Source organism: Elephantulus edwardii, unplaced genomic scaffold (assembly GCF_000299155.1).
Source record: "Elephantulus edwardii isolate Elephantulus edwardi_28Jun2011 unplaced genomic scaffold, EleEdw1.0 scaffold00066, whole genome shotgun sequence".
NCBI lineage: Eukaryota > Metazoa > Chordata > Mammalia > Macroscelidea > Macroscelididae > Elephantulus > Elephantulus edwardii.
Genome location: NW_006399816.1, coordinates 16,024,284 through 16,040,914, shown reverse-complemented (window position 1 = coordinate 16,040,914; position 16,631 = coordinate 16,024,284). Strand labels below are relative to the sequence as shown.

Below are 16,631 nucleotides of genomic sequence, written 5' to 3'. Positions count from 1 at the left end.
ATCAGGATTGGAGGAAGATTCATTAACAACTTGTGCTTTGCAGATGACACAACTCTGCTTGCTGAAGCAGAAGGACCTGAAGAGCTTGCTGCAGGTCAAAGACTGCAACCTTCAATATAGATTGCATCTCAACAACAAGAAAAGATTCTCAGGCAAGCTCTGGTGGCCTAGTGGCAAGAAGCTGTATTGCAATCCCAGAGGTGCGTGGTTCGAATCCACCAGATCCTGTGCTGGAGAAGGAGGGACAGTCTCCTCCTGTACCACCAGTCAGATCTGATATGACGATAATAATTCTCACCACTGGGCCAATTGGCAGCATTGTGATAGACAGTGATGAGATTGAAAGGGTTAACAGCATCAGTTTACTTGGGTCCACAATCAACACTCTTAATACCAGCAGTTAGGAAATAAAAAGATGAATTGCATTGGGAAAGTCGACTGTCACTGACTTCTCCAGAGTATTTAAGAGCAATGATGCTGGTCTGGAGACTAAGATGTGCCATAGTTTTTGCAGTTACTGCATCAGAAAGCTGGACAATGACTAGGGATGATAGAGAATTGATACCTTTCTGAGCTGTGATGCTGGACAAGAGTATTGAATACACCATGAACTGCCAGGAGCAAAAACAGGTTCATCCACGAGAGAGTAAAACCAGGCTGCTCCTTGGAGGCAAGGATACTGAGCCTTCATCTGACATACTTTTGGTATATTGCAAGGAGGGACCAGTCCTTGGAGAGGGAAATCATTCTTGGAAGATGAAGGACAGTGTAAGAGAGGAGGACCCTCCGTGAGATGGACTGATTTAGTGACTGGGGTAATGAAGGTGGATGTGTCAGAGACAAAACTTGCACACGATAGAGCAGGTTTCAGAGCTGTTGTACATAGGGTTGCTGTGAGTCGCAAGTGACTCAACGGCAAGTAACAACAACAGCAACAGTATTTTCTTGCTCTGTTTGGACAACAGCTTCTTGGTCTACATACAGGTTTTGTAAAAGCATTTTTCTCAATGTTAGCCATGATTTGTTTGATCCACACAATCAAATGACTTTGCATTTGTCAATGAAATAAACCAATACAGTCAATAAAATGCAGACCTTTTCATGGTATTCTCTGCTTTCAGTCAGAATCTGACATCAGCAATGATATCCCTGGTGCCACAGCCTCTTTTAAAACCAGCTTGAACTTCTGGCACTTCTCTGTCCATACACTGTGCTGTTTTGGGAAGATCTTCAGCAGGATGGTAGTATTTGATGATTTCCATATTCTGTTGGATCATCTTTCTGGGAATGGGAACAAATAATGTGTTTCTTCCAGTCAATTAGTGAGGTAGCTGTCTTCCACATGTCCTAGCACAGATTGGTGAGCACATCTAGGGCTGCATTACAAAGTCTGAACATGAAATGAGCATAGAGTTTTAGCCTTGTGGATCTTGCTTTTAAGTGTGGTTTGGTCGAGTATGACTAATAGGGACCCTATGCACAGCCGATCTGAGCCCTGTCCAACCTTAGGGCATCCCTAGCACCTGTGATAGACTTGGTCTCATTGCTGTAGTCACTGTGTCAGTCCATCTCATTGACGGTCCCCCTTTCCAAGCTTGATGGAGGCCTATAGACACATGTAAGCTGGGTTCAGGAAGAATTCTTGTAATTAACTTTTTTAAAAATAATATATATATATATATCTAAAAAATTATAGATTTCTGCTGAAACATTGCATAAATGGTTTCTAGGCCATCATTTTGGTGTCACCCCTCTGTCCACACACCCCCCTCCCCACTAGTGACACCACTGCACCTGGGACCCGTCTACCTTGCCTGAAGGTGAACTAGCTGTCAGGTGGATTCATCATGAAAGTAAGTGATAAAGTTTTCCTTTCTCACTCATCTCTCACTTGCTCAGGCCTCTTCCAAGGTTGTGGGTGTAGCCTTACCCATTCTGTAATTCTCGTATTCTCTCTCTCTGTCTCTCTCTTTTTTTTTAATTGTAAAAAACATGTATGAGGATCCAAGGGAATAAGGAGTGGGAGCAAAAGGGTGAGGATGGGTATGGATGAAATCACAGGGTTGCACAATTTGGTGGAGGGAGTGGATAAAGGAAATGAGAAAGGCCTGGTGGGGACTAGAAAAGCCAAGGTAATGGGGGCACAGTCCAGTGGTGATTAATTTTTTTTTTTACAAATATATTGTCTTTTTTTATTTGTGGGTTTCCCATTTGGGAATAGGGTCATAAACTCTAGCTACTTTATGCTGAAGAGGGGCACTGAGATGAATGGGAAGGGGAGCCCATTTTAACACTTTCCTGGTGGTCTTGAGTTGAAGCTGCAAGTCTTCTTATTCAGTTAGAAGATATTTCCCTGACATTTTCTGCCCTCTGGCCTGCAAGGTATTTGCATGGGTGAGTCCAGTGGGAGTGGCTTGCTGAACTTTGAGGCTCCATCCACCTTTGCTTCTTTAGCTGGCAATTTTATTTCCCTTTTGTCTCTGGAACTGGTCTCAGAATTCAGGTTCTGGAACAAGACTCAGTGTTCTGGCTACCTGTAGGAAAAGGAGCAAACCTAGGGAGAACAAACTTAAGAGTTACAGAGAAAAGGGCTTTTGAGGTATTACTTACAGGTGTACTGAAGGAGGAGATGGAGGAAAGTGGCTTAAAGTTCCTCATATACACCAGACACTCTCCATGACTGCTCCCCCCACCCCACAAGGCTCTTTTGAGGACCTTGAAACTTGCCAAGAACCGCAGGAGGGACAGCAATTCTGGCTCTTAGCACCACCACCATTGCCCCCTTCTTCTCCGCCAAGTGGTCTAATTGTAACTCGAAGTTGATATTATTACTTTCCCTTTTCACAAATGGAGAAGGGGCTTCCAGCATGGTGAACAGACTGTCTCAAGGTTGAAAAAGTAATAAAGGCAGTAGAAGAAGGACTCAAACCAAGGTAGTCTGAAGGCTGGCCATGAGGCTGTGAACTCCACGCAACACTCGGGTCGGCCATCTTTCATCTTCCTCTGCAAGCAAAATCCTGCTGAAGATTATTTTTGAAATGGCCAGAAGAGTCCACTTAGGGTGTGTGCAGGGCACTTTCCAAGTTGCCAAATCACATAAACCCCAGGCTCCACAAAAACTGGTTGCCCCTGCTCCGTGGGACCTGGACACCTCAATCAATGATCACAGCTTTACTTGCTGAGGGGGTTTACTGCCTGTACTCCACAAAGCCCTTCTCTGCAGCTCTTGGGGATCCATGGTCATTCCTATAGATAATTAGAAAAATAAGAGGGTTTCCTTTCTCTGGACTTGGTAGGTCTGGAGCTATGCAATGCCGTGAGATACTTGCACTAAGATGGGCTCTGCAGCTTCCCTGGTGCCTGGCCTTTAAAATGAAGCTCTGTGTGTTAGATAACTTCTCCAAAGACACACCCCTTTCTTGATTTGCTTTTCCACTGCTGTAGCCATTAAGACACCATTAGACAAAGCCACAGCCCAGACGAATGATACATATAAGGAGGAAAAGCTCTGTGCTGAGCCTGCCTTCCCTTCCATGCATGTGCTGGTATGTGACTCGAGCCCTTTATTGAGACGTGCTGACATCTCAACAGCACAAGACCCCTCTGCGGTTCATGTGAAACCAGTCCTCTAACAACTGACTCTGTGACTCCCAGCCCCTTGAGCCAGAAAGTCTTCCAGAAAAACCAGTGCCCATGGCTGCCTTCTGGGTCTCTTCCTGCATCTTTGACCATGGCTGCAGATTCAAATATGACTGCAGCTGACTCTAATTAAATACCTTTCCTTCCTTTCATTAGTCCTGACTTGAGGTTATGGTCAGTTTATCTCACTTCAACGGGCCATCTCGAGGCCTTGAAATCTAATAGCAGAGCCTGGGAGGGAGTCTCACCTTCACATACATATTTCTACTCTGTGTTTGTGTCTATAAAATATTCTGAATGCTGAAATGGAAAAACTATGGAAGTGGCCCCAAAGTGCTCCAAGAAACATTGCCATGACTTGTTTTGTTGGATTGTTTAATGTTCTTTGCTTGTAGCTGTTTGTCAACAGCATTAACTTTTTCCCCTTTAGAAATGTGGACGATGGTTCTAGCACCCAGATACAGATTGTGGGCTTTCAGTATATTGCCCTTTTCAGGAGATACATAACCAGGGCTGTGTGGTGCTTTCTAAACATATTCAAGTCTTTGTCTCTATCCATCCTTCAACAGGATCCTTGAGCTAATATAAGTAAATCCCACTTGCACCCAGTCAATTCTGATTCACTTTGCTTTGACAAAGCAGAACTAGCCTACAGAAATTCCAAGGCTGTGAACTTTCCAAAAGTGATGGCCTTATCATTCTCTCATGGAGCATCTGGTGGGTTTGAACCACCAATCTTTACGTTGCCAAGTGAGCACCACTAAGGCTCCTCCCTGAGGTAAGGGGTAGGGGCCCCACTTCAGTGAGGATCTTGATGCCATGAAGGGCGAATTGGTTTTAGTCCACAGCCAGAGAATGAGGAGACCGGCTTAGAACACAGGCCCACCTCCAACCCTCAGGCTCTTCCCATGTGATCAAGTGCCAGACTAAAAGCAGTTCTTAAAAATCAATAAAAATCATTTATTAAAGACATGCTAATGCCAGAGCTGAAAATATTTCTTTTCATTGCCTGTTATTCTCCACTATAGTTGGGTATTGTCATCTTGCTGCTGGGTTTGTCATCTCCCTAGAGTGAAAGGAACACTTTCCTTTTAAAAAATTCATCAGTCTGAGGTCTCCGGCCGGGAAACTCCCTCAGTTCTCATGTTCCTTCAGTAGTCTCGTGCAGGGAGCGTAATCTTGCGGATGAATTCATCATAAATCACTTTGCCATCTGGTTCAATATTTGCTTCCTTGAAAAGTTCGTCTACTGCAATAAATCACATTAATTTTTCAGTTTGCCTTTAGTATTACATTATATGAGTTCTTTGGGGACTGGGTCTCCCCTCAGTGAATCTGACTGCCTGTTCTTGGGGATGAGGAATTAACTTGGTAACAGAAACGATGCCTACGCAGATTCTCCCCCCAATCCCCCGGGCCTGCCCAGCTGTGCTTTGGCCCGCTCTTGACCATCCTGCCCTCTCTTCCAGACCCCATCACGCACCACGCCTGCACACAGACCAACAGGAGGCGGCTTCGTGACAGATGGTGTCTATTACTATAATCTCTTAAAAATAGCTTGTGTTTTGGGGGGTGTGGTCAAAATAAAACCCACTGCCGTCAAGTCTGTCTGACTCATGCCCACCCATGAAAGGGTGGCTGCATAGAGGTTCTAAGGCTGCATGTAAATCTTCGTCTCAGAACACTGCCTCATCTTTCTCCCACAGAGCGGCTGGTGGGTTTGAACTGATGACCTTTTGGTTAGTAGCTCAATGCTTTTAATCATGACTCCACCAAGACTCATTACAAAGGAAAAAGAACTCCAACTGTGTCTAAAGCTCCAAGAGTACAAAACGGCCATTGCTTTCCATTGCTCGGCAAGAATCACTGCATTTGCTTGTTTCTTCTGTGTTTGCATTCTGGAACCAGATACTAGCTTGTCCCAAAACCAACTAGCTTGACAGTTGGAACTGACCCATAGCTGCCCCTCCAGCAGGTTCTCAGAGGCAATGAATAGCTCAGGAGGAGCTTGCCCATCTTTCTCCTGTGGAGCAACTGGTGGTGCAAATGTTAGCATTGTGGTTCCTTACCACTAAGCCCTCAGAGCCCCCTTGTCCCAGGCATTATTAGTAAGATCAATTTCAGCTTACATATCTTCACATCAGCCTATCTAGGCTAACCTTTAGTTCTTTGGACTATCTCAATTACTACAAGAACTCTTGACTACTGTGTGTGGGCTTCCCTAACCCCAGCACACAGAATTCTGGGCAGTTAGAAAATAGTCTGGTTCTCCACGTAACCATCCTCTACAGTCTAATTACTGTGCTGTGTGCCTAAGCTGATACCCAATCACAGAAGTTCCAGGTATTTTTAGAAAGTTGAGGAGGCTGTAATTTATCTTGTTTTACAGAGAAACTTCTACCCATCAGTCTGTTGGCTGTTGGCTAAAACTGGCCCAGTGGAGGTACCCAATGTCAGCTCCTGCATCAGCAGTGACTCCCAAGGACCCCTCCCAGCCTGTCCAGTCTGCTGCTGCCACCTTCTGCCCAGAAGAGGGTGTGTCACTTGAAAGCCAGCTGCTGGAGCTTGTGGCTGCCCGCTGGGTCATGGTGGTGCACCCTGCCTCCCTCTGAAGAGCCAGTCAACCTCCTCCCAGGCCTCGCGAGTAGGAAAACCTGCTTGGCAGCTTTCTGCAGCTGCCCCAAGAAGAATTCTTTCCCCCAACCCCCATTGTATACCATCTAATCTGATCCAACTGGTACAGGAGGAGATCTCCCCTCCTTCTCCAGCAAAGCATCTGTCTGCTGGATTTGAACCTTGAACCTTTGGCATTGCAGGAATAATTCTTTTTTTAAATTATTTTATTATTTTTTTTATCAAATCAGATCCGACTGGTACAGAAGGAGATTGTCCTTCCTTCTCCAGTAGAGCATGTGGTGGATTCAAACCACACACCTCTGGGATTGCAGTGCAGCTTCTTACCACTAGGCCACCAGAGCTCTGGAATAATTCTTAATAAAATTGAAAATGAAATAAAATTGAAGATTTTTCTTTCAGTCCAAGGAGAGAATTTCTGCTTCTGGAATCATCTTTCCTGTTTCTCACCCACTGCAGGAGGAAGTGAAACCTGTCCCCCTGCTAGTTTGGAATACATTACAATGTGGTTTTTGGTGTTGTTTTTTTTTTTAATGTGTCTTTGCTGGTTAAATACAAGTGAGATGTATGCGAGTTTGAGAGCTGCCGTGTTTGCTGTAGACACAGATCATTAACCACAAGAATTAAGCCCCTGGCTGGCCCTATATACTAACACTCCACACAGTACACAAAGGGCTGAGGTGTTTCTCAGAACGTGAGAGGGCAGGAGAACCAGCCTATGCTTTCCCTTGTTCCCAGGAAAATAACCACTGTGAAAGATGAGCTCATGATGGCTGCCAGCCTGAAAAAGCAGGGGGAAGATGAAGCCGCCTTCTGTGGCGCTATTTTTAAATGTTTTGCACCACATCTTTTTGACTGCAGATAAAAATGAAGCAGTCTGATTTATAGAGAGAGGGACAATTGTAATTTCGTCCCGTACTGAGGAATCTGAGGAGAGTGAGAGAGGTAAAAGAAATTCGTCTAAGGTCTCCCGAGAAGAGGGGGAACAAGTTCCACACCTCTGCAATCCCTCCATTCCTTTGTTGTTAAGTCAAGCACAGCTTTAATTGAAAGGCCAAAAGTTTAGGCAAAATGAATTCTTTTCCTTCCACCTGCTGGCTCCTAGTTCCAGCCCTCTCACATCAACCCAGATGGATTTAACCAGAAATCCTAGGCTTTTGGAGGTTGTGGGGACTCAAGGCAGAGACCAGGCGCTAGCCAGCCAGGCAGTGTCCTGTCAGGCTGGAAGAGCACCCAGCTGTGGGGTCACCCTTTACAGTTTACGAAGGGATTTTCCAGAGGACCTTCTGTGGCAGAAGGCAAGATAGGTTTCTGGAGGTGCAAGGAAAGGCCCCTGGTGGAGTTGCAGAACAGCAATATGGAACTAACTATTGCAGCAAAGGCCATGAGGAAAGGGGACAAAGTAACACCTAAATATGGATGCTCTTGGCATCAGCAGCAACTTGCAGGGAAAGGGACTGAGGGAGGCCGGGGTGGGCTGAAGGGAACCCAAAGCATCTGCATTCAAATCCCAGCTGTGCTGCCCACATGCACTTCACATCTTTGCTGTATCTGTATGAAGTGGACCGGAGCCCCTGAGCGGTACCAATGGGGAATACACTGCCAATGGAAACACTAGAGATTCAAATCCACGCAGAGGGACCTCAAAAGGGCCTGCTTGGTGATCTGCTTAAAAGTCAGCCACTGAAGGCGCGTAACTGAGGTCACAGGAGTGCAGTCAGCATCCCATGACAAAGACCCACCGTGAAAGTCCAGGCTCCAAGCAGGACCCATGGAGGCTTCCACTTCATGCTGCCTGTGTCTGATGGACCCCAGCACGGTTTCCCCAGGCTGGCCCTTCACTCTGACTGATCCTCCTTGCCTCTAGATCTTCACGGTCCCATCCAAAGCACCCCAAGTTTGACTGTTAGATCCAGTCCCCTGTGACCCGCATCAACTGCCTTCATCTACAAAACCCAGGTAGTGTGGCAATTAGACTCTAGCACCTCCCCTCCCAACTATTAGGAAAAGGGGTTCCAGGCTGTTACCTTCCTTCTGGGTGAGCTTCTCCCCGAGTTTCATGAGCTTTGACCGCAGCTCAGATGCCATAATGTAGCCTTTCTTCTCCTTGTCTGTCATCAACATGGCCAGGAGAATTTCTTTCTTTGGGTCTTCTTGTTTGATTTGTGTGTGCATAATGGTCAGGAAGGTAGAGAAATCCAGCTCCCCATTTTTGTCTAGGAAAGCCCCCAAACACAGCAGAGTGAACAGCATGAAATGACTCTTCTTAGGGAAAACCAACTAACTGGCCTTGAGCCCAAACTTTCGCTGAGTGGATTCCAGCTCTTAGCACCCCCGGAGGACAGACTAGAACCTCCCCTTCCTCCAAAACTCTAGTTCTAGTGGCCTAATGGTCAGGAGCTGTGCTGCCAACCCAAAGTGCTTGGTTCAAAATCAGCAGCTATTCGGTGGGAAAATGATGGCCAATCCCTCCCCTTGTAATTTGCTGTCTCTGAAAACCTGCTGGATGGTCAGCTGTGGGCCATTTCTGACTCAATGGTATGTAACAACAACAGTCTTTGTGGAAGCAGGCTAGACTGCCTCATCAATTTCCTAGGGAGCTGCCAGTGAAATTGAACCATCAACCTTTCAGTTAGGAACCCAGTCCTTAACAACTGCCCCACCAGGGCTTCTCCCAGCCAGCTCAGGTGCCCGGTGACTCAGTAGGTGGCCTGATAGTGGTGGTGCTGAGGAGGACAAGGCACCTCTGACTGAGTTCTCGTGCTGAGTCATTTGTGAGGGTGCTGTTTACTGGACTGAATAGTCCCCAGTTGCTCTTTACACTTGGCTTCTGTGATTATGGTCACCACCTCTCCCCATGGAGACAGAAGTGCAGACTGTGCAGTACTGTCCCTGGAGGGAGAACTCCCCCCCCCCCAGCTTTCCTTCTGCTCTGAATTGCAGAAAAAAACACCACATACCCACCCCACCCTAGGCCAAACTCCATTTCTCCCTCGGCAACCATCAGTCAAAGACAGTGGGAGGATGTCTCCACAAGGGTGCTCACTGCCTCCACCTGCCCAGCCTCCCAGCTGTGCCCCTCCCCAGGGAATGGTGAGGGCTGCCCACTCTTCCCCTGCCTACAATTTACAGAAGGTACCACCCTCTTCGGAGCTGAAATTGGAGATCTCGGGTAACAAATGACAGAACATCCTATCTCCCAGCCTAAGCCGGACAGGGATGAATGGTTCCCAGCAATACTGCTGCAGCCAAGCTCTATTGGGACTTCCAGTAGCCCTAGCAGACGGATAGGGAAACTGAGGTCCAGAGACTGGCAAATGGCCTCTGTGCTCCGGTCAAGTGCTCTTCTCAGGCTACTCCCTCCCCCTTGCTGACTGTGGGATGATCAAAGCAAACAGTTCTCTCCTCTCCTCTCCCCCTAATATGTTCTCTCTCTTTTTTCCCCCTTAAAATCAGTGCCATTTCTGAGAATAAATGCACAATGTGTTCCCATTGTGGGAAACCCAGGAGAGAACCAAAGAGGGAATGGAAATAATGCCTAATCCCATCGCCAGAGGGACCTGTGTGCAGGGTGGTGGGTGAGTTTCTTCCTACTAGTCCTGATTCCACCCCTGGCTTCAGAACTTGGACAAGTTATCCAGCAGCCCTGCACCTTGCCCTTCTGGGTCCAGTGGGGATTCAGACAATGTTTGAGTTGTCCCGGGCATGATAGGTAAGTCTTAACTAAGGGCAACTTTCCCTTAGAAACAAAACTGGGACCACTTAATGGGTACTGCTTTGAGCACAGGTTTGTTATAAGCTTGTTGGAATGACTAGACTCTAATGTCCTCTCTTGAAGGGGGGGCAGGCATCCCAGGTGTCTGTGAGGAAGCACAGTGACACTAGAGCATGTGGCCGGGTGCCCCCCCCAGCTCAGTCCTGTGAGTTCTGAAGACCAACTCCCCTCACACATCTGAGAGGTGTCCAGACCCACACCCCCTTGGCCCTGCATCCCTCCCTCTCCCCCACAGCCCGCAATGGCCCAGGTGACTTACCTATGTGGTGAGTCTGGAGGTGCCGCTGCACCTCCCCTGGCGTGGGACTGGCCCCCAGGCATCTCAGCACCACTATGAGGTCAGAAGCTTTAATCTTCCCCCTCTGCTGCTTGTCGTACAGTGAGAAGCACTCCTTGTACTCTGCACACAGCACAGCCCCAGAGAAAATCAGCCTTGACCTCCCCTTCCCGCCATCCTGCACCCCTTCCCTTTGCCCCATGCCCCTCTACTCCCCTCTACTCCCCTCCTCTTGTCCTTCACCTCTTCCTCCTCTCTTCCCCTCTAAGGGTTGCCAGATTTAGCAAATAAAAATACAGGCCTGTCACGTTGAATTTCATTTCCAATTAAATGATGAACGTTCTTAGTATGTTACAAATAGCAAGTGGAACATGTGCACATTAAACAAGCATTTGCTGTTTTGATTTGATATTTGCCTTGCATTTTATCTGAGCTCTGTCCTTTTGCCCCACTTGGTGAAATGGGTGTGCAGTGAACTGCTAAGCAAATGGTCCATGGTTGGACCCACGAGCCACTTCCCCTTGCCCCTCCCCTAGTTTCTTTCTCCCTTCCTGCCTTCCTCTTCCTCTTCTCACTTCTGCCTTCTGCCTTTCTCTCTCCCTTCCCTTCACCTCTCCTTCTCTCCTCCCTTACTGGCTATTGTTGTTATGTGCCATTGAGTTGTTAAGTCTCCTGCTCATAGCGACCCTATGTACAAGCATTTTGAAGCCTGTACTGTCCCAAGCCAATCTCACCGACTCCAACACACCTACTCCCATTACCCCAGTTAGTGTGTCAGTCCTTTTCATCCAGGGTCTTCCTCTACTGCACTGTTCCCTTACCCCTCTGAGCATGATGTCCTTCTCCAGGGATTGGTCCCTCCTGACAACATGCATCTCCAAAGTTCTCCTGCCTTCCAGAAAGCCCAGGAACAGGGACAAGACACTCAGACTTTGCAGACCACAGTTTATCTTGAGCAATAAAGCCTCACGTTTACTTCATTCTCCTCCCATGCAATTTACAGGCTCTGAAGGCCCACTGGATGGTCAACTATGAGTTGGTTCCTAATTGGCAGCAGTGAGTTGAGTTGATTTAAGTTACTTTGAGGACCAGAAATTGCCTCTGAAAAGGTCTGGCAGGGAACGGCTGTCATCACTCTATAACATCACTAACCTATTGCCCTTAAATGATTATGATTTATGGTGACCCCTGTGTTACAGAGGAGTTCCTTGGTTCATCTGCTATAACCTAAAGCTTGTCAGTTCACAGAAGTTCTTCAGGAGAAAGACCCAGAAGTCTGATTCTGTAAAGATTGTTGTTATGAAGAGTCATGGAGTTGACTGCAACTTATCAATCACAACTCATCACCACCCTATAAACAATGGATCTGAAGCTCGCCCTATCGTGCATGCCCTACCACTGTTCCTGGCACGCTGAAGCCCATTGTTATAGTCACTGCCAATCCGTCTTGTTGAGGGTCTCTCACTCTTTCTCCTACCCTCCACCTTTCCCCAAAATGATGTCTTTTTTTCCCCAAGGACTAGCCCTTCCTCACAACATACCCAAAGTATGTGAGACAAAGTTTCACCATCCTTGCCTCTCAGGAACACCCTGGTTAAACTTCCTCCAAGACAGATGTGTTTGTTCTCTTGGCAATCCGTGGGATATTAAATATGCTTTTCCAACACCACAATTCAAAGGCATCAATTCTTTCTCCATCATCTTTATTTACTGTCTATTTCCAGAGGTTTAGTAAGTAATTGAAAAGAACATGGCTTGGATCAGGTACGTCTTAGTCTTTAAAGTGGCATTGTTGCTCTTTAGCACTTTAGGGACAGCACATTGTCCCAGTGTAATATGCCTTTTGCTTTCTTGATTGCTTTATGATGAAGCAGCTGGTGGTTTCAAACTTCTGACTTCTCAGTTAGCAGCCAAGTAGGGCTATAACTAGTCTAGAAAATCCTAAGAGGCAGTTCTATGCTGTCACCGGGAGTGTGACACTCCTACGAGTCTTCAATGGCTCCTGAGAAGTGACTCTAATCCAATTCTGCTTCATTTTCCAAAGCAGCCACTTGCTGGAGCCAGAGAGAAACCTGCTGGTCCAGGGCCTTTGATGGCCTCCCAGCCCCAGATTCCGCCAGCTCCAGGGACCTTGCTCTTTGCTGCTGCTTCTATTCACCCACATGGTTCCTCAGAGGCCTGGGCCAGCCTCACCCTCTCAGGTCAACTGATTGCCATTGAGTTGGGGCCAACTCATAGCTGTTCCTTTGGGAGATTGGCCATCTTTCTCCTGTGGATTCAAACCCCAGAGCCATATAGCCTTTCAGAGCAGTGCAGCTCCATACTGTCCCACCAGGGCTCCCCAGCCACCTCCTCCTTCTCGCTCATATTAACAGCAGCAACACTAATAATGACAGCTTGCACAACTGAGAGCTCTACTCCAAGGGCTTCATTTCAGCCTCACAACTAGCCCATGAGGCATGGCGGGCACATAATTTTCTGCGTTTTGCAGATGGAGCCATGACAGCTGGCGCAGTGGAGAGCCCTGGCCCAGCACTGCCACAGAGCCACCATTTGATTGGCTGCTTGACTCCTGAAGTGGAGCACTGCTCATCAGGCAGCCCTGTCTTCTCCATTCCAGGTCAGAGGGTCACCAGAGCACAACAGAGGAGGGACAGGGCCCATCAGAAAGCCTCCAAAGCTCTCCGTCTCCCCTTGCTGGGGCCCCTCTTGTTCTCTGACTAAGGCACTCAGGCCTCCCCACCTCCTGGCTGGAGTCTTTCCGGTCTAGGATTCCAAGAGGGTCACTAACCAAGGGCAGGCCAGTGGGGCTTACAGACAATGCTTGGCCTTTGTGCCTGCTGAGAGGTTGAGCAGGGAGGGCTCCCACCTGTTTTTTCTAGAACTTTCTAGAGCCTGAGCTTCTCAAAGAGGCAAAGCAAAGACAGGATCGGTTGGCAGAGACTGGATTGGCCCCAACAGAGCAGGCCTAGAGCCCGACCTTAAACTCTCACCCTTTATTTCCAGTGAAACCTCATTTCCTCCAAGAGGGGATGGCCTTGTACCACATTAGGAGACAGGGAGAGGAAACCCTATACACAGGGCTTAAACTCAGCCCCACGCCCAGGTACAGCTGCTGGGGACTATTTGTAGTCACCCCACCTTGTCCTCTGTCAGTGAGAGGTGGCCAGTCTCTCAGAGCTCAATATGATCCTTTAACTGCTGTCCCCACTGACCAGCACTGAAAGTCATGGTCACACCTTCAGCCCAGAATCTGATCTGGTTCTGTAAATGAGCACAGCAACCAGGGGCTGTCACCACCTCAAATCAGCAGAGCCAGTGCTCAGATGAAGACCACACTACCACATGCATATAATGTTACAATCTAAAATCAGTCTGACTGACTTTGACACTAAATATGACAGATAGAACCTTCCATGGTCTAGAAAGCCAGATTTGCAACCACCAGGTGACCCCTGAAAACTGACCCTGGCCTCCCCTTTCCACCACTGAGCCTACGAGATATTTTACTCCTTTTCTTTGTAGTGGGGGGTTCTGGTGTTGCAGGAGTTAAGGCTTGCTAATTGACCAAAAGTTGGGCAGTTAAAGCCCCCCAGCTGCTCTGCAGGAGAAAGATAAGGCTTCCAGCAAGATTACAGCTCGGGGGTAGAAGGGAGCTCTGGTGGCCTAGAGGCAAGATCTGCACTGCAAAGGCATGAAATTCAAATCCACCAGATACTATGCTGGAGAAGGAGGGGCAATCGCCATACCAGTCAGATCCAATTCCACGGTACACAACAACAACAACATTACAGCCTTGGAAATTCCTAGACAATTCCACTCTGGTAGCCTAATGATAAAACGTTGCACTGCAATCTCAAAGGCACACAGTTTGAATCCACCAGCTAGCTGCTCCGCTAGAGAAAGATGGGCAATCTCCCATGCAATTAACTGCCTTGGAAAACCCCTGAAGGGTCAGCTACGGGTCAGTTCTGAGTCGATAGTCAACAAACAACAACCTCCAGGGTCACTAAATCAGAGCTGTCTTGATGATAATGTGATTTTTTTTAAAAATTTATTTATTTGTGTGTGTGTATGTGTATCATGAAATCAGATCTGACTGGTACAGGAGGAGATGATTGTAATGGAATTTTGCAGCACATTTCGGCTCCAGGACACACAGATTTGCTGCTGCTGTTTGTGTGGAGTACTTGGGTGTGCAAACGGTTAAGTGTTGGGCTACTGTCCATCAAACTGAGGTGTGAACCCATCCAGGGGGAAAAAACCTCCTCAAACTCTTTGCTGTCACGTTGGAAGTGACTCATAGCTGACCCTCCAGCAGGTTTTCAGAGGCTGTAAATCACATGGGAGGAGACGGCCCATCTTTCTCCTGCAGAGCGACTGATGGATTTGAATCATGGGCCTTCGGGATTGCAGTGCAGCTTCTTGCCACTAGGCCACTAGAGCTCGCTCCTTTAACTCTTTGGAGTCACCAGGAAAGAAAGGCCTGGTTGGTGATTTGTTCCCAAAGGGCCATATCACTGAAAACTATGGAGCACATTTCTATCCTGACGCATACAGGGTCACCATGAGTCACAATCGACTTGATGGCAATTGGTTTGGTCTTTTATTTACATTTGTTGTTACTCAAATGTGAACTAACTCTTTAATATCTACAGCAGGCCTGGCATGAAAATCTTAGTTGCATTAAAGAATGAATTGGGTTAAGTGTATTGGATTTTAAAAAAAAAACCACAAAAAAACGAAACTAAACCAAAAACCAACCAACCAGCCAAAACGCCTTTAGGACTTTGATTTGAATGTGTCAGAGCAGGAAAAGACTGTCTCAGACCTGATGCTGACAAACGTCTAAAACGTCATTCTGATGGGGAAGTGCTGATGATATATAGGTTTATACAGAGGAAAGACCTGAATGAGACGGATTGATACAGTAACTGAAATAATGGGGATAGGTGTGTCAGGTCCTTGCATGGTACAGAGAGCTAAAGCACTCCACTGCGAAGCAAAACATTAAAAATTTTCTCAAAAACAAAACCAAACCTCAAACCCACTACTGTGGAATCAGAACTAACACATCAGAACCCTCCAGTAGGTTTTCAGAGGCTGTAAAATGCACAAGAGTAGATTGTCCAACTTTCTTTTGTGAAGCAGCTGCAGCTAGTGGTTTTAAACCCTCAGCCAGGCATGGCCTTGGAGTTACCAGGCCTGTTGACTTCAGAAAACTCAGCCTCTGAAAATCTATGGATCACATTTCTACTCCAACACTCATAGAGTTATCATAAGTCAGAATAAATTTGATGACAATGTCTATTTTTTTAGAGATAGGTCACATGGAACCTAAAAATAATACTAAAATGTATCATGTTCTTTATTATAAATTCCAAACAGTAATTTGATCATTCTGAGTTTTTGATCAGCAGCACAACATGCTGGAGACTGACTACACCACCAGAGTCCTTCACAATTGAGTGCTTCTGACCTCCTATAACCACAGTCAAGGTCCAGTTACATTTCAGCCATGATCTGACAGCTGGAACTGATGCTAATGAATTTTTCCAAAGAATACATTGTTATTAATTTGGACACATGGTCTACTGTTAAACTGTTTTTCACTCAGTACAAATTCTATTCAGGAAAAGGAAGTTTTCTCCAAAAGTGCCAGGACAACTGATTACAATAGTTACCTTTTTAGGTTCTTGATAAGTTCAGAGATTGGAGTAAACTTTGATTCTGTATGACTTAATAATGGCTGGGTTTAACAGTCAGTTCCCAGTGTTCCTGAAGATGTACCAGTCAGCCCCAGTACATCCCTGGTGACCCCTGGCCTAGGGCCAGGATAGGACAAATCCCACTCTGTCCCTCTCTCAGCCTGGAGAGGAACATCACTTCCTCCATTTTACAGATGTGAAAACAGGCTCAGAAATGAAGGGACACCAGGTCCAGCTGCTTCTACTGCCTCTGTTCTTCCCACATTTTAATTTGTGGACCCTCAGTAACAGGTGCTGGTACATAAGGAGAAGTTTCCATTTCTGTTCTCTGAGAGTTCTGGAGGTGGGGGTAAACAGGAGGTGCTCAGGCTGAACCCACACAAACACGGTGCCCTGTGTTTTGAAAGTCTCTGGTTCTGGTGAGCTCTGGTGGCCTATTGGCAAGAAGCTGCACTACAACCCCAGAGGTGAGTGATTTGAATCCACCAGATGCTCTGCTGAAGAAAGAAGGACCATCTCCTCCTGTACCAGTCAGATCTGATTTGACGGTGTACACACACATAATAATAATAATAATAATAATAATAATAATAATAAT

General features: G+C 46.8%; 1 protein-coding gene across 1 annotated transcript in view; it reads right to left on the bottom strand.

The window, feature by feature from the left end:
- Nucleotides 1-4,790: 4,790 nt before the first annotated feature.
- Nucleotides 4,791-16,631, bottom strand: part of CALML4 (calmodulin-like 4) — a 13,234-nt gene continuing 1,393 nt past the window's right edge. The window contains exons 2-3 of the mRNA XM_006888360.1: nt 8,301-8,489; nt 4,791-4,888 (exon numbers count right to left, since the gene is read on the bottom strand). Of these exons, the coding sequence (XP_006888422.1) occupies nt 4,791-4,888; nt 8,301-8,448 (246 nt within the window). The 5' untranslated portion in view covers nt 8,449-8,489. The remainder of the gene's footprint in view (nt 4,889-8,300; nt 8,490-16,631) is intronic.